We start from the raw sequence: 23,996 nt of genomic DNA, 5'->3' as shown, positions 1-23,996 counted from the left end.
TGACCCCAGTGTAAAGAGTCTGTGTAAACCAGAATTTCACAATCTACCACAAGCCCTGGGAATGCCAAATAACGGCCATTTTTTTTGAAAGAATTGGCACCGCGCTGCACTCTGCTATCAAACAGATCGCCCCCTCCACGCTCACGCTGAGGACCACCTTGAGAGCAGCCATTTCCAAATAATGGGAAATAAAATACTTTCCATTTGTCTAATCTAAATAAGAGTGGAATTGATTAATTTGGCCGGTGTGTCTACCGGTGCTTTTGTTTGAACAGTAAAAGTTTAATATACAAGGAGGTAAAGCAACACTTCAAGCAGGTCCCTAAAGCGATACGTCCAAGGATTAAATGAGAAGTGATGCCTTCCATATTCGCAGTGCCAACAAGTATCTGGAGCATAAACCGGCTGGCATAGTAGATAAGATCGCACAAACCGTTTGTGAAATTTTAAACCGCGTGGAAGTATTAATGACATCAGTTCCTGGTGGGTTGTTTTTTTTTTTTTTTTTTTTTTGTTATCACGACTTCACATCTAACGCTTACCTATTTTCATTGAACAGAACAGTGAATGCATGCACACACACCCTCCGTGTTTCTTGTCAGTCAAACTTGTTACTAAAACCATCGTGTCTTCCCCCAGTTATGTGGGTTGACACAGTTTAGAGCAAAGGAATAAAATGAGTTAACTCATAATGACATCGTGGAGCCGTATTTATCACACATATATACTGCACACACATATATACATGCACACACACACACACACGCGCGCAAACACACACACACACACACACACACACACACACACACACACACACACACACACACACACACACACACACAAAGCAGCCCTTTTCAGATGCCATAAGGTGAGGGGAGCACTCAATAGCCTCGGTCTACCTGATGGAGAGCCTGAGAGGCCAAGCAGGAACAGATGGGCCCGGGGCAGTGGGATACTGGGAATGAGGGAATGAGGGAGGGAAAGAAGGGAGCATCGACAGTCAGGGACCACCATCAATGCTGCCCACACCAGACCGCACTAACCCCCCCACCTCCCACCCCCACCCGCCCCCCACCCCCTAATTCATTTGCAGTGCAGTGATTTTAAACTGTAATGAATCTGCAATTTGCACACATATGTGTGGTGCCTAACATGGTACTACTTTGGGGTCTGTTTAACCCCCACTGGAAACATTTATAAACAAGTGGACCGAGAAAAGACACCCACCTACAGATTAACCCTTTATTAGCCTCGAAGATGTGCCGCTCTCTCACTGAGGGGGGGATTCGGAAATGACAACAGAAACAACAGGAAACAGAATATGGATAGGCAAATGATCCCTTCAAAGAAGAGTGAATGGCTAACATTCCCAGCAATACGAAACTGACGTGACGGTCATCCCCGGCCGCGATTTTCCTTCCGCGTGACGATAAAAAAACACACTTTGGTTGCATCTTTGTAGCTCTCGACAGATGATGGCCCCTGTGTCGGAGAGTCGTTAAAAAAAGTCTGCTCAAGAGGGATCCAGAGGGGCTTCTCTGAAGCACATCGCTGATCATTGATCAAGCTCAATTCCCATTAGGTGCCCTGTAACTCAATGCCGCCACACTGCATTTCCCTCCCGGGGCCAAGTCATTGTATTCACCTGTGTTTATAAGCGCATTGGTGCATGCAAGCGTGTGTGTGTGTGTGTGCTTGTGCATGTGTGCGTGTGCATGTGTGTGTGTGACTCTGAATGTGCAAGCATTAGGCATTGAGTGTCACATAAACAGTTACAGAACCACTTCATCTTCTCAGCTTGCGCAAGCCTGTGCGCGTCTCGTGCCACCAGGCAAGGGAGCTCTGGGTGGCTTCAGTTACTCATGCCATGTGTATTCTTTAGCCAAACAGGGCCTAAGGACACTCCAGGGTGGTACAGAGGAAGGTTGGGCAAGGGAACTGAACACGAGGTAGTGTGGTCTGATGGTTGAAGCCAGTGATTTAGGAGCTGTTGATACTGGGCAGACAGCCCAGACTGAGCCACTGACTCACTGTAAATGATGCTGCGTAAGTCACTACACTTAAAATGTCCTTATGTGTTTAGATCCATTCAAGAGGGAATCGGGCGCGCAGACACAACTGGAAATTGCTACTGGATCTGATTTTCTTTCTTTCTTTCTTTCTTTTTTTTCTTGCTCTGTTCCCCTGGAGCTTCCATAAACAGATGGCAGAGGCTCATTAAGCTGTTGTCGGGACTATTAATGAAACTGTGAACACTTTCCGAGCTCCGTGTTTCTTGGGGCTTGCCCCAGCCCGGGCCATTAAAAAGGTGTGAGAGTCACACAGCCTTGTGCGTTTGAAGGTGCAGGATGGATAAAATGAAGAAAAAAAAGAAGAAGAAAAAAAAAGCGCTCACATGGTTGCGCGGCTGGGGGCATCGGGTTGATATGAACGGCTTCATGTTGTGCAGCAGTGACGCGAGAGAAGCGACATACCGAAACGCAACTTCAGCACAGTCGCATATGCAGTGATGCGACTGGGCGGCGCAGAAGGAATCGGTATATATCACAAAATGGCTATGACACTGCAACCCCCGAGTTGTTCCATCCCCTTTGAAATCCACATCACTTCTTTAGAGATATACCGCCGCTTTTTCCGATGCCACCCTCTTCATATGGTTCCTCCTCCACCTTAGGTCATAACCTTAAGGTTAGCTTTTTTCCTAGCCACACATATGGCACCAAGCTGCCACTTAAAACAACAAACTATGATTATTCAAAAACAACAAATCAGTGTCACGGTCGAAACGCTGCCTCTCAAAATGAGTAATGCCGGTTCATTACTGAGAGAGAGAGAGAGAGAGAGAGAGAGAGAGAGAGAGAGAGAGAGAGAGAGAGAGAGCGAGAGAGAGAGAAAAGAAAACGTGTCAATACAAATACGCACCCCTGATAACGTCTTGTATGTCCTAGCCACGTTATTCACACTACGGGTTAACTTCAAGTCTGCAACGGGTAAAAAAAACTCTGCTTCACTTGCGACTCCACAGATGAGGTCTGTCAAGACCCACGGCAAAGTGCCGGCCACCACTGACAACAGTCAGAAACAGCTTTAGGTGGACTTATGAACTGTGAAAGGTGTGAGGTAGTGGTTTGCGCCTGGCTGGAATGGAAAACATCGGGAGCGCAAATGGAGCGCTGTCATCAGTCTACGGCCTGATTAGGATCCCGAGCAATAAAGCAAGCGTTGCAGAGAGAGAGAGCGAGAGAGACAGAGAAAGAGAGAGAGAGAGAGAGAGAGAGAGAGAGCAGAACTTTTCCTCCATTCGCAAAACAGCAGAGGCTGCAATGTGAGCTCGGAGAGCTGCAGACTTATGTTGTTGATCCTTGTGTGGTCACACACAAACCTAACCATAACCCTGTGGGACATCCTATCCCCTCAGAGGGTCAGACGCCGAGTGGAGGAGAATTCCCCCACTGACCTGGCACAAATCGGAGGCCCGGGCAGGCCCGGACCTTTTGAAGGGGAGCTGACACGCTTTCCGCTTATGAATAATTCGATTCAAAACATCACCGGCGATGGATTCAATAAAAGTAATGGGGCAGAGTATATTAATTTTACGAGGCAAAAGGCGAAACCCTATTGAACGGATACCAGCGATGCAGTTCACCTCCACCCCAGTGACAGCCTAGTTTTTGGGAGCCAAAAGAAATTAAAAAAAATTAAAAAAAAACGGTTAACTCCTTTGTGCGATCAGACGTTTTACAACGCAAACAACAATAGGAACTGAAAATCCGTCCGAAGGCAAGCGAAACAAGCCTGTTGAAGGTGTTGATGGAAAGTGAGCGGCAACATCAGCAGGTGGAAGATTTTACGAGGTTGTTTGTTTGTTTGTTTGGCTTTGCGTATGTGTTTGTATGAGCGTGTGTGTGTGTATGTGTGTGTGTGTGTGTGTGTGTGTGTATCGGCGAATGTAGCGCTCCGGGGCTGTGTAAGCTTGAAACTGTGGTCAGTCGAGCTCTGATTCTCTCTAATGGTCTATCTCTCCCAGCAGATGTATTCTCCTCTGGCTCCACAGCTGCATCCCACATGTTGCTACGCTGTTCAATAAGGCAGCTACACTCCCTCGCTGCTCGGCGATCTGGTGGTGACGGATTCCTCCTCTGCAAATTTATCTTGCTCGGTCTCTCCTTTACATTCGGCACTGCAGTAGCAGTTTGGCTATACTTGGCCCTGAAATGCGTCCAGCTGGGTCATGTAAAGAATGTAGTGGGTGGGGGGTCAGATCTGGCAGGGGCTGCCGTGGCTTCATAGCACACACAGTCATTTCCATAATTGCCCACAATCAAACCAACCCCTCCTGGATTCCACCCGCTCCAGATTCCTGCAGATAAGCCGAGCCGGGGCTCTGCTGAGTGCTGGAGACCCCCAAGTAAGAACAGGTGCAGCTAATGTAAGTGATTTCAGATCCTCGGTGTATCCAAAAGGGGTTGTTGTTCTTTCCCTAATTGCCACGGTTGGACATTCCCTTTCGGATTGCTATCGTGTAATGTTTCTGAAGAGGGTAATAAAAGAGGATTTGTCCCACGTTCGGGTTCGATCTTATCGGGGGACCTTAGCCAAATTAGAATACCTTAAATACAAGTGTAGGGCAACAAAGGGCTCGGCGTCGGGTCATGATGAGAGCGGAATGGACTTTTGTCGCCGTGTGTTAGTATTTATCATTAGCCCGCGTCCAAGTTCCCCCGCCACATCCTATAGTTATCGGAAGCGCCCGTTCAGTCGCTCGATCCTGAAAACAGTCGAAAGATATGACATAACGTACGTACAATGCGTCCTCAAATCATCGTAATCACTGTGTCCTGGGGAGTTCTGCAAGAATTTCACCTCGACACTCCCTAAATGTTAGCGTGCTTCATAGGTGGATAAAAGCTTAATGATTATTGTACGGAGAACATGTGTTTTTAATATTACTTACATATAGCTTTAATGACTCGGCTCGGGCTCAGCCATGAAATGTCCCCTAGACCACGTCAGCTGTCAAAGAAAGGATATGGGATATGACATTCCTGAGAGTCATTAACCCTGGCGGATATTTTTCTGCAAAGACCAGCAACAAATATCTTCTTTATTATTATTTCTGCAGTTATACATTCGGTAAAAGCCCTCCGGTTGTGAATAATCAGCAGCTCGCTGGTATTCTTTGCAGGATAGGTTTTAAAACGCACCACCATAAGTCTCTTAACCATATGCCATTAACACCCCTCCCCCCCTCCTCCTCGCCCCCGCCCCCCGCGCCGCTGTGGCAGGTAGGCTCAATCACCTCCTCGGTGGACGCGACCGTCCGCAAGCGCGTACCCGCGCAAGTCGTACGTCACCGCGCGCGCTCCCGTTCTCGCGCGCTGGTTAAAAAGAAGGAGGTAAGCGGCCGGAAAAACATGTGAGCGCTCTGAGGACTTAGTGAGACACAACTTTATTCATAATTTTGTTTTTTTTTTTTTTTTTTCGACCCCCATATGCACACTGCGCTGAAACGGATTTTATATCTGAAGGACCGACGCGGCTCTTTACAATTCACGGTGTCTGGCTTTGATTATCTGCTGATCACTTGGAGAAATTATTTCTGAGGTTATTTCTGATTTGTACCATACAAGTAGAACTTGCGTTTATTCATGTCAGGGGATTTGGGGATTTGCTAAAATAATCATATATCAGAATTGATTAGGGCTACAGTCCATGTAACATACCACATATTGTCAATTTTCTTATTATTATAGGCTACAACGTATATATCTTTACACACATATATATATATTATACAGCTATATACATACATATATATATATATAGCCACACTAAGCATCGCAGGTTTCCGACATTCTTGTAAAGGGATAAGTCTCTTCTGGTTCAAATCTGGTTTTAGTTTATTTTCTGTTTTATCTTTTTTTGGGGGGGGGGACTATGAAGCATTTGCAATTTGTACTCGTGTTGGCCATCGCAGTCAACGTGTGGGAATGCGGAGACGCGAAATTGGGCGAAAAGGGAGAGTTAAGCCCCAGGAGACGGAGATGTTACGACGGAAGCGTGCCCAAGCGGCTGAAGAAGCGCGAGAGAAAGCTGTCACTCGACACCGGCGGCGGAGAGCTCTGCCACAGGTTGTACCCGCGCGTGTCCTGCTGCCCCACCAGGCGGGCCGCCTATCAGATACTCCACCGGCGGGACGGCAGGGTATGTTCACCGCGTCCTTTTCCCTCACTGTTGCACGCCGGCGTGCGTGTGTGAATGCGTGTGTCTGCGTGTGTGCGTGAGAAGTTGTGAAATTGCGTTTGCTGTCAAACGCCTCGGGGAAAACGCGCTTTACAGCCTCGTTATTTTGGCACTCTTGCCATGTTGTCGGCAGCCGAGTTTTGCTTATTGGGGGGTCATGTGTGTGTGTGTGTGTGTGGAGGGGTGGGGGGGTGTTTAAGGGAATTAAACTTGCGTACTTTAAGTTCCGATCGTCTAGGTAGACCCGTTTGGGTCTTTGAGCTTTTCTGGTGTGATTGAGGATAGGCATTGTGTCCACGAACGCCTTTTGCAAATAATAATGTCTGTTAGTTTCGTAAATAACAATGATAATAATAATAATGTTAATTGTTTAATTGTGTTGGGTTTTTACATCCCTGTGCGGCTGCGCAGCACTTGTCAGTATTGAGGACTCCGGCGTGTCCGGTGCGCGTTCATGTTACCATGGTTATCAGTCTCTGTTACATGTTGCCTCGCGCACTAAACACCGAGCGGTGTTCTCCATCCCCTCTCCGTCACCCACCCGTCGCTCTCGTTTTGTTTGGTTTTGTTGTGTTGTGTTTTGTTTGGTTTGTTCTAGCTCAGGTGAACGTCAGAGACGTGCCCGGGGCAGCTGTCAGGGACGGTCCGCCCGGATCGATCTGGTTTTTAAGGGGTCTAGCTCCGCGGCAAGTGTCCGCCACGTCTGTGCGCGATACGCGCCCCTTGGCGTCCGTTACAAGCGAAGCGCCGACCTTTCCTCACGAGACCGGCGGCTCGGCTGTTACAGTGTTGCGCAAACTCCCAACGCTCGTGCGGAATTGGGGTTGGAGGAAAAGACGCTATAAAGACAAATTGCGCGACACGCAGCAAAGCTCCGGGCGGAAAGTGCCGGAACCTCACCGGGCCATTCTCATGTAAACCAGCCCGCGGATCACTCAGTGGCTGGGTGGTATCGCACTTTGTGTTGCGACAAAAAAGCCATATTGCATCATTTAATTTGCTCAAGTCATGCAAATAAGAGGGGGGGACGACTGAATGGGGCAGCCTCGACTTCTCCTCCTCCCCACTACACTGCCCACACACGTAGCCCATTTTGCTTATAGCAAAAGAATAACAACAACACCATTGTGTTTGTTAGTTTCGCTAATGGGAGAAGCTGGAGTACATCACTCTCCTCCAGTCATCCGCTCTGTCCAAGTGTTAATGCCTTTGAGAGGTTGTGTGTCCTTCACTATATGCCCCTGCCAACCAACTTACACCTATTCCCAAAGGACAAGTGTTTTTAAAAGCTCTTAGTAGCCCATTGCCTACACCAGTTCTCTCTCTCTCTCTGTTCCTCTCTGTCCCTCTCTGTCCCCCACCCCCTCGCTCTCTGTCCCTCTCTCTCTGTTCCTCTCTCGCTCGCTGCCCCCCCCCTCCCTCTCTCTCCCTCTCGCTCTCTCTGACTACACCGGACTTAAAAAGTGTTACAGATAGTTTACAGTTGAAAAGCAAATTATTTTTTTTTCCTCCTCAAGGTTGGCACGAGTATCGATAAGTTTGTCCAATGTCAACGACAATAGCCACCGGGCAGTAGAAATGAGTAATCCTGCAACAGCTGCTCTCCCACAAAGCAAAGCAAGTCGTTGTCTGGGCAAGGAAGGTTGAAGACAGCTTTAGAAATCACAATTTCAACTGTCGAACGTGATCAAACAGCACATTGATTTCCTCCACCCTGCTATAGGTTTCTGAACATGGCATATTGCCTGATCTGACGGTGTCTTGCATACCGCCAGCAAAGGTGCAACAGTTGAATCGCGTTGCCATATTCTTTCTGCTTTTGAGGAATGACTCGGTGAAATTCATCAAAATACAACTAACAAAGGTCCACTTGTTCTGGTTTGGATGATGGCGAAATTGGAGCCCATCCCAACAACATATGGACACAGGGCATGGCTGAGAGCACACAAATGCTACTCTCTGTGGACCCTGTGCCAACTCATGGCACACAGAATCAATGGGCAATTTAGAGGCAAAGGGCAGGCAGCACTACATAGCATTTAGGTTTTGGGGGCAAGAATACAGCGCAGCACACCATTCAAACACACGAGCACACAGATGCAGCAACCCCGGGGCTCCGTTGTTCTCGAGGAAAACGTCGACAATTAGGGGGGCGAGGAAAAATGAGCACATAAACGGGACTTAGCCTGAAATTGAGCTGTGATACTCGATTCAAATTGCCCCAATCCCCTTAATGTATCCTCCACAATGCACTTCAGCATCCTTACACGGCCCGCTGTGATGAGATGAATACCGCTGGATATACTTAATTGATGCACACTTGAGGTGTTGTACTTGCCAGAAGACGTGCCACCTGTTGGGCAGAGAAAGGCTCTTGTTTAAGAGAATGAATGCAACCCCCCCCCCCTTTTTCCCTTGATGCATTCAGCTCCGCAATACGAGGTAGATGCAAGCGGTCCATATGTTAGGCTTGGGTCTGCTGGTCTAATTGACTTCGACAGACTGCTAATTTGTTGATACCAGAGTAGGAATGATGTGCCCGTCTATCTCTAAATTGGTGTTTACACATGGACCTCACACGGAGCCAAGCCAGCCTGCCTGTGTGGCTGCCCAGGCAGCACCAGTCTGGACTCAGGACAGATTACCGTATGTTACACTACGGCTAATTTGTCAAGCAAATAATCCTGCTACTTTCCTCGTGCATCATCTTTGGTTTACTTTTGTTTAATGAGCCTAAATAAAGGTTTCGCGATCTTTGTTTGACTTGATGATTTTAGCGCCCCCCAATTCTGTTAGACATGGTGGGCGATAGCGATCTGAATTTCACTACTTGTGAAGACGGGTAAACAACAATTTGATGGGAGGCTTGTTCTTTGGACAGGCAGGAAATTCTAAAATGTTAGATTTTGTTATCAAAGAAAAATGTTGATGCTGGCTTGGCCACATCTATCTCGCATCATGAGGTAAGGGTATTTACAGTAGATGGTGATACAGTGCCGTCACCCACTGAGACACAGTTCTTTTGATTTTTACAGTGGGGAAAAAAAGGGAAGGGACAGACCGTAACAAAACCTTTTGAAAGCCAAAAAGGGAGCTGCGTAGCCCGAACTGTCTTCACAAGTCGTATGAATGGTGGTCCGTCTTACAGCCAGTTGTCAGTAAGACGGTGCAGACTTACATATTCAGTAGCAGTGTCATGACAAATGAAAGAAAAACACCGACTCCTCGGTTATTCTAAGAGTGATGCTGGGGGGAAAAAAACAAAAGCTTTGGTGTCCACAGTTTTGTTCAGTACAGAAAGAATTGCTACAGCAACAACCCGCTAGGTGAAACGCTTTAACAGGCTGCAAGAAAGACATGAACAAAATACAACCACAACGCTATAAAACCAAACAGATCTGCCCATTTAGAGTCACATTTTTTGGGCACTGATCCTCTCCGATGTCTGGCAACTTTCTACCGTTTGGTTTTTAAGTTCCACAACATCTATCATGTCAAACCTGATGACATGTGTGACGTCCTGTCAATGCCAGCATACTAACGCCAGCGTAAGAACAAAAGTTTAGATTTGATACACTCAACAGACAAACTCTGGTCTGCAAACTGGGACATGCTACGTGAAATATTACAGTGAAGATGGAGGCCATGAGTAAGACAGTTACAGTGATGATGATAATTCTTATTATTGTTATTATTAGTATTAGTAGTGATACATCTATCCAAGACAGCTACAATCTATGGCTGCAAAATGAACAGGCCAACTGGCACCGCTACACGGAATATTCCTGGTAATAGATTAGCCTGAGGAAATTGTAGGAGAACATCTGTTGATAGTATATGTCACAGTGAAGAAGAAATGAGAGCGTCTCGTTCAGACACAACGGCACGGTGGCCCAGTGGTTAGCGCTGTTGCCTCACAGCAAGAAGGTCCTGGGTTCGAACCCCAGGCCGCCCCAGGTCCTTTCTGTGTGGAGTTTGCATGTCCCCGTGTCTGCGGTGGGTTTCCTCCAGGCGTTTCCTCCCACCATCAAAAAAGACATGCATGTCAGGGTTAATACTCCTGCCCATGCCCCTGAGCAAGGCAATGGAAAGAGGAGCTGGAGTTGGTCCCCGGGTGCTGCACAGCAGCCGCCCACTGCTCCTAGCTACACAGCTAGGATGGGTTAAATGCAGAGCATAAATTTCATTTGTATGTGTGTACAAAATGACTAATTCAGAGTATTCTTCTATTCTATTTTTTATTTTTGCTTCAAAAGGGCACTCTGGCCTTACGCCTGTAAAGTTGCAGAATATGAAAAGCTTCTTAACCCTGCATGTATCTATCGAGTGTCTTGAACTCATATTAAGTTGATGTCACCAAATGGACTTACTAATCACGAGGTGGCCGTGTTAGATGCTCGATACCGGAAACATTAAGTGTCCTATTCTAACTAAGCGCTTGCTTGTCATGTGTGGTCCCCAGATTTTCTCCACCAACAACACGGAGTGCGGACGACTCCTGGAGGAGATCAAGTGTGCGCTCTGCTCGCCCAACGCCCAGGTGCTGTTCCACTCCCAGGACACGGATACGATGCCACACAGGGAGCCGGACCTGCCACGCCTCTGCCAGGACTTCTGTCGCGAGTTCTACTACACATGCAGGGGACACATACCAGGTACAGGCAATGATGACAGTAGTGATGATGATGATGATGATGATGATGATGATGATGATAACGATTTTGGTGATACGGACTTGTATCATCATCCTTTGTACGATTACCTGGTCGTGCACACGGGCGTAGCAGCACAGTATATTATACTCGCTTGTGTTTCGATTTCATCAGTCACGCCTATTTCTGAATTTGAAGCGACGCGTCTGAAAGCAAATAATTTAAAATTCACAACAAGCCTCATTTCCTACTGAGAGGCGTCTGCACATGTGGAACAGGAAGATTGTCGGACTTGTGCGAGAAGCAGTGTGTCAGGAGTCTGGCCTGTGAATATTTATTTATTCTGCTCTTACCTCATCTGACCTCACCTCCATTTATAGCCGAGCGCGGCTCATTCGGCGGTGCACTTGCTTGCTCACCCCTTGACTGATGCCCTCCCACAACCCGGTGGAAACGTCTAGCCACACATTAGCCATGCAGACGTTGCATCAGTGTGCTAATTAATCTGCATGCTGTGGGGCGAGCAATTAGCAAGAGAAACGCTCGCGTTCTTTACAACATCCTTCCCTCAAGTGCGCTGTTCATCCGAGTTGTTTTTAGAAACGTGTGCGTGTGTGTGTAGGTTTTTATGGACTTGTTGCAAGTCATACGAACTGGCCAATATGGGACTTTCTCAGCAGCCAAGTTTCCATTAAAATGTTAAGGCACATTTTTTGAAAACTCAAAAGAATTCAAATGTGAATGAATCAGGTACATTTCCCTTAGCTGACTGGAAAATTTTTTTTTTGAAAAAAAGTTACGCACAAAGCCAAGACTTTATTATTAAAGACATACCAGGGAGAAACGGAGGAAGCTGTTAAGAATTACTTGCCAGCGGAAAAATCGAATAAAGAAAAAATCAATTTCTATTGCTCTTTGTCGTGTAATCCCTTTAACAAATCAAAATTTCCACCCCAAGCAGGTGCAACATTTTTTTCGATATATGCGCAAATTTGGTGTTTCCATTTATCTTATCGTTGCCGTTTGAGGGACGTTTTCCTGCACAGTGATGTGAAGACATGAGGATCCTTACCATATGGCAAAAATGCATGACTGTATGGTCTTCGTGTATGCATGGTCGCTGAGCTGGGGCGGCCTGACTGATTTGCCTGAATACTGTCACTAAATGATTGGTTTTATGACCTGGTCGCTCAAACTACCAACCAAACTGTATCCCTATCAGCCAACAACCCTAGGTACAATGCTACCCCCCCTTTTTCTCCCAGTTGTATCCGGCCAATGATCCCACTCTTCCGAGCCGTCCCGGTGCCGATCCAGGGAGGGCTGCAGACTACCACATGCCTCCTCCGATACATGTGGGGTCGCCAGCCGCTTCTTTTCACCTGACAGTGAGGAGTTTCACCAGGGGGATGTAGCGTGTGGGAAGGTCACACTATTCCCCCCCACCTCCAGTTCCCCCTCCCCTCCCTTCCCGAACAGGCGCCCCGACCGAACAGAGGAGATGCTACTGCAGCAACCGGGACACACACCCACATCTGGCTTCCCACCCGCAGACACAGCCAATCGTGTCTGTAGGGATGCCCGACCAAGCTGGAGGTAACACGGGGATTCGAACCAGTGATCCCCGTGTTGTTATGCAATGGAATAGCCCGCTACGCCACCCGGACGCTCCTGGTACAATGCTGTTTTGTATGCACATCAGCTTCTAGATCTAGACACGACTGCCCTGAGTCCTCATCTTGTCTTGTCTCCTGTCGCAAGTAGGGCACACAACCCTGTTCGGGGACAGCAAGCCATTAAACGCTGGTACCACATCCATTTCCACTTTAAGTCATCGCCTCCTCGGAGTGCTCCTGCGGGAAGGGGCACACACAGAGCAAAGGAGAAAACAACCTTTACAACAAACCATTGTAGCGGTTTTCCTAGTGGATATGATGGTACTGTTAAACGATAGGCGTCCCGCTGCCCCTGGAAAGCTTGTCGGTCTTCAGAAGTTATTTCCTTTGATGGGCTGCTAAGATCGCAGGTACCTGTGCCTTCGGAGCGCATTCCAAACGTGATCAAACGTTTCTGACTGTGTTTTCTCCTCCTGCCAAGTCTTCTCCCTATCTCTGTGGCTGCAAACTGATTAGATCTGCTGAGATTTGCAAACAGGGAACTTTTTCAACCACACTTGTCTGCAAACCCACCCACATGGCATGCTGCCCCTCCAGTCAAATATCAAACACACACATTCCATCCCAGTCCATCCCGTGCGCCTCCATCTAACGGCTGTCTCCTGTGGTTGACTGCTGCCATGCCTCGAATACGGCGCTCTAACTAGCAGAGAAGCTGCGGAGGGGGGGGGGGGGGTCTGAGAGACAGAGAGCGAAAAGAGGGATATCGGAGGGGGGGGGTGGTGGTTACACTGGTTCCCTGTGAGCCGAGAGACTGGTAGACTGGACCCGGAGAGTTAAGCTGAAAAGCTCAAGAGAAGAGTCTGACGGGGGAAGTCGGGCACCCCCTCCCATCCCTCCCTCCCTCCTCCACCCCCTTTTTTTTTGCCATCATCCTCTCCCTCTCTCCCACCCAGCCTTCCACAGATCAGCATATGTGGTGACGAATGACACATTTATTTTTCTACAAAGATTGTGTGTATGTAAAACTGCTGAAGTGCATCAAGATGTCAAGTACTTTGGGTGGGCCACCCAGGTTGCCTTGGAAGATAACCAGATGGAAGTATAACTTTAGCGCTGAGCCGGGGGATATTGAAAAAGTCTCTCTCTCTCTCTCTCTCTCTCTCCGTCTCTCTTGCTCTCTCTCTAGCTACCCATTCATCTATCTGTCTGTCTTCTGAGTCTTCCTCTGTATTCGGTCTTTCTCTCCCCCTCTCTTTGCATCATTTGTCACACCGGAGCAGGGTGATATTGTTGAAGATGGATCTGCTGTTTTTATGATATGCATATCCAGATGTAGTTAGCCATGAACTGCGATAAGGAATATCTCATTTAACAGCAATGACTTATGACCGTCTTCCTTAAAATAAGATCCTTGTCAGAGCAAGATTGTCTGGGGTTTTGTTTTTTTTTTGCTCATTTGGCCCATGTAGAGCATTTATCATCTTTTTTATGTTTAATTTATAGACAGGTCTATAAATGACCTTGTAATACCATTAATTTTACTTGCGATTCTGGGTCTCACTATGCAAAATGTTACAGGTTAAGTGTGCACCATCAATAACAGTAACAGCAAATGAGAAGAATGGGATTTTTGCATCATCGTGGGCACAATTCAGACTGCAGACCCCCGGCATTAAAGTGAAACAGTAGCCTTTACTGCATCCTTAACTGTCCTCCTGCTCCTATGAATCTTCCCTTTAGTCCCTGATTAGCCAGTGTACTTATCCCCCATTTCTCCATAAAGACGTTTATTGGCCTGACTCTCACTTTAACTTAGAAGCCTCCCACGTCTCCTGCGCTATCCTTCCCCCCTCGTTGTTTCATCCTTACCTACTATTTCCACCCTGCACCTGAAGTCCCCGAGCAGCATGGTCGAGATAACCGAACACACAAGTAGGTGGGTGGTATAACCCAAACGAGCTCCGTGTGTGTGTGTGTGTGTGTGTGTGTGTGTGTGTGTGTGTGTGTGTGTGTGTGTGTGTGTGTGTGTCTGCACATGCACGCGCATGTTAGAGGTGCTCCAAGTTGTGTTTACATGTCTGAGGGGGATATCCTATCACCTCCACTATTTATTGCGGTCAGTCCCTGTGGTCGGTGTGTGTGTTGGGGTGCGGGGGGTGGGCGGGGGGAGGTGGATGGGTGGGCAGCGGAGATGAAAGGAGGGAGAGGGAGAGTCCTGTTTGTGTTTTTATCACTCTGGTGTGTTTGTTCTCCTCCGCCCTCTGAGGGTTTGACTAAGGAAAACAATATTGGCAAGGTTGTTTTTAGGTCGCAAAGGACCTCCAGGATGCACTGCATGCATACCCCCCCCCCCCCCCGTGGTCTGCCTACAAGCACAACACGAGCAGAACAGAGGCGCTCCTCCAACCGTCCGTAGGCCCAGGGAGAGCCACAGCGCTGTGGCTGTGCAAAGCCCTCGGGCGGGAGGGGCCGCTGCGTCTGATTGCCGTGTTTATGCAGATCACTTCATGCTCTGGCACTGGACCATTTAAGGTAAACCGGCAGGTCCAAGAGAAATAACGGCTGACGGAGTGGTGTGATGACATTTTTTGCATTGAACTGCCAAACCAAAGCAGTAGAATACAATCCATCAGCATCTGGGAACATCATTTCTTTATTTGGTCTTGCGAGACCCGAGAATACTCCTCACCCTGAAAATGCTGTTGTGCGCTTTTGCGGCGTGTGTCATCGATCTCGAACAGGCTTGATATTTGTGTTAGCGCTTTCCGAAGTTCTTGGTGGGCGATTCGAAAACACTGGCGAGCTCTTCAAACATACGGTACGAAGCGAGCGCGAATGCGGAGCGGTGTACTGCAAAGGTAGTGAAATATACAGCTGCCATGTAGATTTGTATTTCAGCTTTATTTTTTTTAATTTATTTTTATTTTTTTTTATCAGGGTATTTCCACAAAGAGAGCATTCATTCACCTTCCTTGTGTTTTGGCTTATGCATTCTGCAGACTTTGCCCGAGGATCGTAAGAATATCTGCATCAAGTGTCCTTAACGTTGAGGACTACATCTAGTATTTATCACTATTTTCATTTCATCCGTATCGAGACAATCCACACTTTGCTCCAAAGCTCGCTGTTTGGAGGCTTATTTCGCCTTCAAGCCTGCATATGACATGAACGGGGATGATTCTGGTCGTATCCAGGTTAAAACTTTAGTCCTTCACATGGTCAGACTCATTCTTCCTCGCCATGTGCAATGATAACTCACCCTAGAGAGGAGGTTTTTGATTTCTTGTTGACCCCACTGGTGAGTATGCACGTCAAACAGTATCTGTTGGTGCACATTCAGCGAGATATTGGCAAAACTGGCAAGCAGACCCCCAAGTCTCCAAACCGCTCTTCCCATTGAAACAAGTCTGCTTAGGGGCAGCACACAAGCAGTGGTCTGTAAATTCAGCGGTACGACTGCATTGTATAGCGAGGATTAAGTGTTTCTGGACTGTGTAAAGGTGCGTATTGTGTAGCACCGACTGATCTGAGATCTACTTTGATTGGCCCGATTTTGCTTGACTCGCTCATTTCAGCCCGGTTTAGCCAGGATTTGGTTTGGCTCATCTAGTATAACTCAAATCCTCCCCAACACAGAAGCATATGCTCGCTCTCTCGCGCTCTCTCTCTCTCTCGCTCGCTCGCTCCCTTTTATCTCTGTCTCATACACACATAAACACACATGCACAAACACACACACAAACACACGAGCGTGCACGGGACTTTGGTACCGTTAAGGGAAATGTGAGGACTGTGTCAACTGTGTGGGATTCTCCTGGTTTCGGGGGCTATATCATGTTATTGTTTGAGGCGAGTGTGGTGTTGAGGTCATTTCGGTGTGTCGTATCTGTAAGACCCCTCTGTCTGTCTCTATTGTGTTTGCTAGAGCTGTTCCAAGCCGATGTGGACGAGTTCTGCCAGTACTACGGAAGGAGAGATGGAAGTCCGTGCTTTCCAGATTTTCAGCGAAAGCAAGCACGAGGGCAGGAGTCCAACTACTTGGGAGATGAGAAAGCAGAAGATATCAGCAGGTTTGTAGCCGGACGGTTAAAATGATTTCATTCCATTTCAAGATTGTGTTACGTTTCTGAATGTGTGTTGTGTTATTTTAAATACGCCTTGGGCATGTGTTTAAAAAAAATTAAAAAAAAACATGGTCCATAGCCATTAGTGGGCGGTCTGCCAGTCTGATGTAAGTCGCTGCCCGCTAATACAGCATCCCATCCCCGATGAAGTAATTGCAACCCCTCCTAACGCCTTAAACATTTTTACTAGACATAAACATTTTAACAACATACCTTGAAACTGTACAGCACAACCAGCAACTACACTCAAAACCCTCGAAAATGGCCCGCTCCCACCAAAAATGGCCTGCGCCTGATGCTGGAATGGCAGTTAAAGGATAAAGAAAGTTGTAGCTAATTATAGTCAGGCCAACTTTCTTGAAAAGGTGTTGCGCTAATAGAGAACTGTTAGGGGGAAACACTGATGGCGATCTGAACATTTTCACCTTTGAAACAACTTTTGGGGTGTCCGGGCAGTGTAGCGGTCTATCCTGTTGCCTACCAACACGGGGATCGCCGGTTCGAATCCCCGTGTTACCTCCGGCTTGGTCGGGCGTCCCTACAGACACAACTGGCCGTGTCTGCGGGTGGGAAGCCGGATGTGGGTGTGTGTCCTGGTCACTGCACTAGCGCCTCCTCTGGTCGGTCGGAGCGCCTGTTCAGGGGGGAGGGGGAGGGGGGAACTGGGGGGTTAACAGCGTGATCCTCCCACGCCCTGGTGAAACTCCTCACTGTCAGGTGAAAAGAAGCAGCTGGCGACGCCACGTGTATCAGAGGAGGCATGTGGTAGTCTGCAACCCTTCCCGTATCGGCAGAGGGGGTGGAGCAGTGACCCCAACAACCGGGAGAGTGGGGTAATTGGCCAAGTACAATTGGGGAGAAAAAAAAGGGGGGGGGGGGAATCCACAAAAAAAAAAAGAAACAACTTTGGGGCTCAAACTTGATCAAAGTTCCTGTAATTTGGGTATTCTGTGCTGTTTTTAAAGGTAAGACGTAGTTCCTGGTCATGAAATCCCCATTCCCTGGTTCACTGTGATATGGCCCATCGCTGTGAATTGCGTAGCGCCATCTCCACTCTGATCCCAGAGTTTGTTTAGCGCGCGTTTGCTCAGCTTTGGCCTCATAATGAAAATGCTTATCCTGCGTCATTCAGGCCGCCTCTTGTGCTGCAAAAGCCTGCACGTCACAGGGGGCTTTGCCCCTTTGTCTGGGAGGGGATACCCTTTAATCTCATTTCCCTGAGGCAAGGTGGAAGCTTGGTAGCCAGGCAGCATGGCCGTGTTCAATCCAACGGCAGTTACCAACCAAACGTCAAATGAGGTCATTTCTCTGCTCTGAGCTCCACCCTAAAAGACCTCTAATCAATTTGATAATAATATGGCAGGCCTCGATTGTGTTGAAAAGAGGGAGACAGTGCCAAGTCTGAGTCACCGCCCTTGGCTAATATCATGTCTTCATCAGACCTCCCACCTCAAACCAAGGCATGAGAATGCCAGAGAACACCTGCTAGTCTTGTCAGCTGAGGGGCTTCTCGATTACTTCATAGCTCCAGACAGGAAAGTGACAGTAGTAGATAACTGGCACATGTTTTTCCCCTGTAATCAGCATTTCTCTGTTGACAAATGTCACTGGAAAACTCCCCTCTTGCGTTGTGGGCTTGCGAGTGTGTTTAAAGCAATGTAAAAAGACCAGCTCTTCCCATATGTGTTTGTTTGGTTGCATTATAGTTTGGGCTGCTGCCCCACATCAATTTGCGGTGAGGAAACACTTCCCTCACAGTTTGACACCACATTCCACATAATGGCTGTTGTAGACGTACTGCACAGAGTGGCATACAATGCAGTAAAACAATCGTGCGGCACCTCCGAACGGATTCTGTGTGGCATTTAGCCACACTTAAAACGGATCATATTCATTAAAAACAGTGCTGCACAACTTGAGCTTCTGCCATGTGTCCCCACCTCCATAATCATCTGCTGCCACCATTGCAACCCTATGACCTTTTTGTATCTCTCTGGTTGTCTATAGGAGACACAAACACAACTGCTACTGTGCCCAGGAGGTGTTGAGTGGCCTCCGGCAGCCGGTGGCCGTGGTGCACTGTGGAGATGGCTCCCAGCGCCTCTTTGTGCTGGAGCGGGAGGGAATAGTCCGGATACTCACTCATGAACTCGAACTGCTCAAAGAGCCCTTCCTCGACATCCACAAGCTGGTACAGAGTGGCCTTAAGGTAAGAGCGAGACCACTTTCCTACTTTCACACCTCTCATCGGTGTAGTCAAAACCGCCTCAGCCGAGACCATGACGAGACCAAGACGTTTAATGGTTAGGACCAAGACAAGACTGAGACCAAAAGAGTACGAGATCAAGATGTGCACAGTTTACAGCTGTGAAAATACAGTATAGCTATATTGGGTCGGATTGAAAATCCAAACCAGGGTATGGAAGACCATGCAGACGTTACTACAATTGAGCAGACTGCCAATAAATAATAATAATCATTCTTACCATAATAATACACACACTAATCATTAATCATTTTTAAAAATTGGGTAGTTTAATACAAAATGGGTTCGAGACCAAATCCAGGGCCCACTGGTCTCAAGACTGAGATCGGTCTCGAAAACTTAAAACGCTGCTTATCATGGCCAGTAACAAATGCAGAGATGCCGGGCAACATGGACGAATGAAGGGTACGAGAGAATAACTGAATGGGCCTATTGTCTGGGAGTGAGGGACTTGAATTTGTATCTTCTTGGACGGTGAGGAACCAAAAGCATAATTAGAAAAAGCGCTGACCTATTTCTGGTGTCTGCGTGAAACAACCCTTATATCAACGTTAATCCCCGAAGAGCGGTGCCTCCTCCTACTAACACTGAGTTATACAGTATAATTACACCAAACGAGCAATCATTCATTAATTGTGAACATGGCTAACCATTACGCTATTATCTGCTAATTAACTGTACATATATAATGTACTCGCAGCTAATTTTCTTTTAATTCTCACGGGACATCTAATAGCTCTCCTAATGTTTCCCACCTTGTTTCCACAAGTCACATTGCTAACATCACACATGGGGACCAGAATGACACATGGTAATGTTACACAGCTATAACCACACACAGCAGTATGGTAGTTCACCAAATGTCTCCCAGGTTTAGCTCATTCCTTGATGCAAACCTCCTCCGCGCTGTGTCTCTCCGTTGCGCAAAAAGAAAACATTTGGACTTGATGGCCCTCGCTACCTACATCTTCTGCAGTCCCGCGGATAAAAACGATGAGGGCTCACTGATAAGTGCGGAGGGCGGCCGAGGAGAAAAACTCTCGCCCTACCTCTCCGCAGTTTCCACAAGACAGAAAACCACAAACATGTCAGCACTTCTGAGAAGAATTAGCACCTAGCCAGCCTTTATTTTGTCTGCCTGACCTCCCACCATCATGGAAGTCTGACTTCCAGAGGAGGGAGAGGCACTTGATGGGACACTGGATTGGCAGATGGCATGCCGCAGACCATCTGAGAGATACACAACACTGCTGTTTGGCTCGGAATTAAATCTGCTGGAGACAATCAAAATGAATTACTATCACCAGGAGTTGAGCAAAAATAGGCCATGACGTATCTTTTAAGGGAAATCTTTTCTGGGCCCGATGCTGAGACTTGAACGATAAGCATATCTACAAGATGTGCACCACACAGGATGCTCAAAAATGTTATCTCCATGGCTGTGAAGTTTTCTTCTAAAGATTAGGAAGGATAAATAGTATCCTGGCTATATCGCCCGCAAGGTTTGGACATTATTTAGATGAAAACTATAATGCCTTTGAGCTGTTCTATCATCGATGGGTAGCATCTCATTGGGATAAGGTATCTATAGTTAACCTGTGGCTCAGGCCACAGCTCCAATTTTAAATTTGAAAATTGTAAATTGTTTAGATAGTGGCGATTACACAAAGCGATAGGGCAGATGGGATGTTTAGGGGGCACACTCCCGGACAGGAAGTTTATCTATCACGAATGCCTCTTGCTCCTCCACTGACAAGACTCCAGTTTACAGGCAGTCAAACAGAGCATAGCAATTGGATACCCAACTGCCCCCAGCGGGATGCTCCTCTTGCTCTGCTCTGCACTCTTGTCATCATTAAACCTTAACTGGTTGTGGATAAAATGGTCATTATGACAATTAGAAGTGGCTCAAACCCCAGCAGGCCCCAGGAGTCCTATTCTGTTATTTTGGCTGCCAGAACGCCCCCCAGCCACATGGAGTGGACAGGACCAGGGGAGGGCTGAGGTGTTTACTGGCTAAATCAACAGGATGGAGCTGCCTTTATACAGAGAGAGGAACCCGGGCCCTCTGGGGGATAGGGGAAGATAACGGGTTTATCATTGGCCCCATGCACATGCTTTGATTGTAATGTTCTGTGCTTCCTACTGCTCCTCTATCCCCCCTTCCTCCATGGATCCCCCTGGTGCCAATTAAGCCGACCCCCTCAGAAACAATGCTGCGCTGTCGTGGCACAGGGTCCCAGCTGCACTGTGGGTGTTCTCCCGCTCCTGAAACTCAATCTCCATTCTTGCCCCACATCCAATGCCTCCTCAAACCCCCCCCCACCACCACCACCACCACACACACACATACACACACACACACACAATCTCCATTCTTGCCCCACATCCAGTGCCTCCTCACATCACACACACACACACACACACACACACACACACACATACACACTAGCACGCTCACATGAACACACAAATAGAACTGAGTACTGGCTGGGAGTATGTGTGTGTGTGTGTGTGTGTGTGTGTGTGTGTGTGTGTGTGTGTGTGTGTGTGTGTGTGTGTGTGTGTGTGTGTGTGTGTGTGTGTGTGTGAGTGCAACGCTTGCAGACATCTTTTTCCCAATAGGAAGCCTGCTAATTTTGACTCTCCATACTACCTCCCTCCTCTGCTTGACCCTCCCTCTCCCGCCTGGCTCTTCACAACTCACATTCAAAGTCGATCCCCTCTCGTACTCCTTCACCTGACAAGACATCGCCTGTCCTGTCAACAAATATCATCCCGCCACATCCCGCCGCCGTGTAGCATTTTTGAAGGCGTGTCCTCGTCAACTCGCTCACATCTGCCCAGTTCTTAGCTCATTTTGGACTTTGAGAAATCTGTCAAACGAGGCCTGTGCCAGACCGTGATTCAGATTTGGTGTCTCTGGCAGATCGGGACGACTTTACAACAACTCGGCTAAGTATCTACGTCACTGACATCCCATGGCAACACTACCCCAAAGACACGGTTAAGCTGCAAGGTCCCCAACCCTACTCTTTTGTTACACATCATATTAAATTCATTATATTCTGCGGTGACTGGAAATATTGGAGGGCAACAGAAAATGTTGAAACAACAGAAAAAAAAGAATAGGTTTCAGCTGCTATTTAATTAATGCAACATTTTGTTGGGTGAAAATCAAATGCATCAGAAAGCATCCAACATTTAAATCCACAATGATCCATGACATTGGGATTTATGAATGAAGCCATATGTAAGCCGCACCACAGGGTCAACGCTCGGTTTAAATCCATTAGTTATCCTGCCTCGTCTTTATCATTTAAAGCCCTTCGACATCCAAACTCCAGCATTTTCCTGGATGTGCACGTTCGTTGGTTCATTGGTTGCATGTTTGGCGTAAAGTGTCAAAAACGGCACTTTAAACATGAACCATGTGAATGCTGGGATTCTGCGGGACCGGTTCCCACAGCACAATTCCACAGTGATGTCCCATATCCACAATTGATTGCCTTGGATTTTAAGCAACAGGCCCTTTCACACTAAAGGCTTTCCCGGTAAAGCCGCAGGATTTCATTTTGGTGTGAAAGGGGTATTAGACATACAAGGAGCTGGTTTGTCTTGCCAAGATCCAAAATCATGCAAATCATAAAGTCACATAAGATAAACTCCACTATTAATCTAATTGCCAGTTTGATGCCTCACACATTAGAATTAAGTCTTTGCATTGGGCTGACTGACATATGGAGGCTGTCTTTATTACCCCCCCCTTTTCTCCCAAATTGTATCCGGTCAACTACCCCACTCTTCTGAGCCGTCCCCTTCGCTGCTCCACCCCCCCTCTGCCGAGCCGGGGATGGCTGCAGACTACCACACGCCTCCTCTGATACATGTGGAGTCGCCAGCCGCTTCTTTTCACCTGACAGTGAGGAGTTTCACCAGGGGGATGTAGCACGAGGGAGGGTAACGCTATTCCCCCCAGTCCCCCCTCCCCCCCCCCCGAACAGGCGCCCCGACCGACCAGAGGAGGCGCTAATGCGGCGACCAGGACAGATACCCACATCCGGCCTACCACCCGGAGACACAGCCAATTGTGTCTGTAGGGACGCCCGACCAAGCCGGAGGTAACACAGGGGATTCGAACCGCCAATCCCCGTGTTGGTAGGCAACGGAATAGACCGCCACGCCACCCGCACGCCGCAGGATGTCTTTATTATAACACTTTATTTGAGAAAGGAGGAAATCCTCCGGATGAGCATCTCAGATTTTATATTTTCCCAGGTAAGTTACAGGATTAGTTTATGGCAGCAGGTGGAAAGAGGTTGTGGGCTATCCTGGGGTCTTTGGTGCCGGTGTGCTGGGGAGCAAGGGAAGTTTTCGTACGGATTTGTGTGCACATGTACTGTACGTGTGTGTGTGCGCAAATGTGTGCGCGCCCACATCTTTCTGTGTGAATATTCCAGAGGCCTTTCAGGTAAGGGCCTGGACATTGTTTTTCTCCAATCAACTCTTGTGGAATGTCTTAAAGGGGAGGATTGCCCGCGAGCCAGCAAGGATCAAAAGGTTCAGGGCAACAATGGGCAAGCCAGCACATGCGTCATTGAACTGAAAGGCAGCTGCCCCGTGGAATTGGAAACGGTCACATTGTGTGTCTCTGCCACCAACCACTATGACGGGGTCGGCTTTTCAAGGAAAGCACCAGTGTGATGCGAGATAACAGCTACTATTTATCCCAGCACCTCACTTTTCCAACTCTCTGTGGAGTGCCGCCAAACACATGACCTTGCCAGAAGTGGAACCCTGGAGAACAGATCTGAGGGGAAGGGAGGAATGCGGAGGCAGGTGTTTGTGAATTATGAGGAGAAAATACCTTGTGAGAGATTCAATCAACAGACACACGCGCCAGACCCCCCCCCAACACCACCACCCATACGTGATGCTTGACAGAGAAGAGGGAGTTGATTTGGTGAAGACCTCATTACTATCGCTACAAGAACAGTTCAATGGCCGCAAACTAGTCGATCTTAAATCATCACTGCGCATGGCTGCATGCATGCATAGCATGTGAAAAACAGGGAGTTTATTGCTCAGCCCT

The 23,996-nt window shown here is 47.8% G+C and overlaps 1 protein-coding gene across 1 annotated transcript in view; it reads left to right on the top strand.

The window, feature by feature from the left end:
- The first annotated feature begins 5,932 nt into the window (after positions 1 to 5,932).
- hhip (hedgehog interacting protein) overlaps positions 5,933 to 23,996 on the top strand; it is a 42,482-nt gene continuing 24,418 nt past the window's right edge. The window contains exons 1-4 of the mRNA XM_056280204.1: positions 5,933 to 6,204; positions 10,706 to 10,898; positions 16,440 to 16,584; positions 18,646 to 18,847. Of these exons, the coding sequence (XP_056136179.1) occupies positions 5,938 to 6,204; positions 10,706 to 10,898; positions 16,440 to 16,584; positions 18,646 to 18,847 (807 nt within the window). The 5' untranslated portion in view covers positions 5,933 to 5,937. The remainder of the gene's footprint in view (positions 6,205 to 10,705; positions 10,899 to 16,439; positions 16,585 to 18,645; positions 18,848 to 23,996) is intronic.

The sequence above is a fragment of the Lampris incognitus genome, chromosome 5 (genome assembly GCF_029633865.1).
Source record: "Lampris incognitus isolate fLamInc1 chromosome 5, fLamInc1.hap2, whole genome shotgun sequence".
NCBI lineage: Eukaryota > Metazoa > Chordata > Actinopteri > Lampriformes > Lampridae > Lampris > Lampris incognitus.
This window is presented reverse-complemented; position numbering and strand designations above follow the sequence as displayed.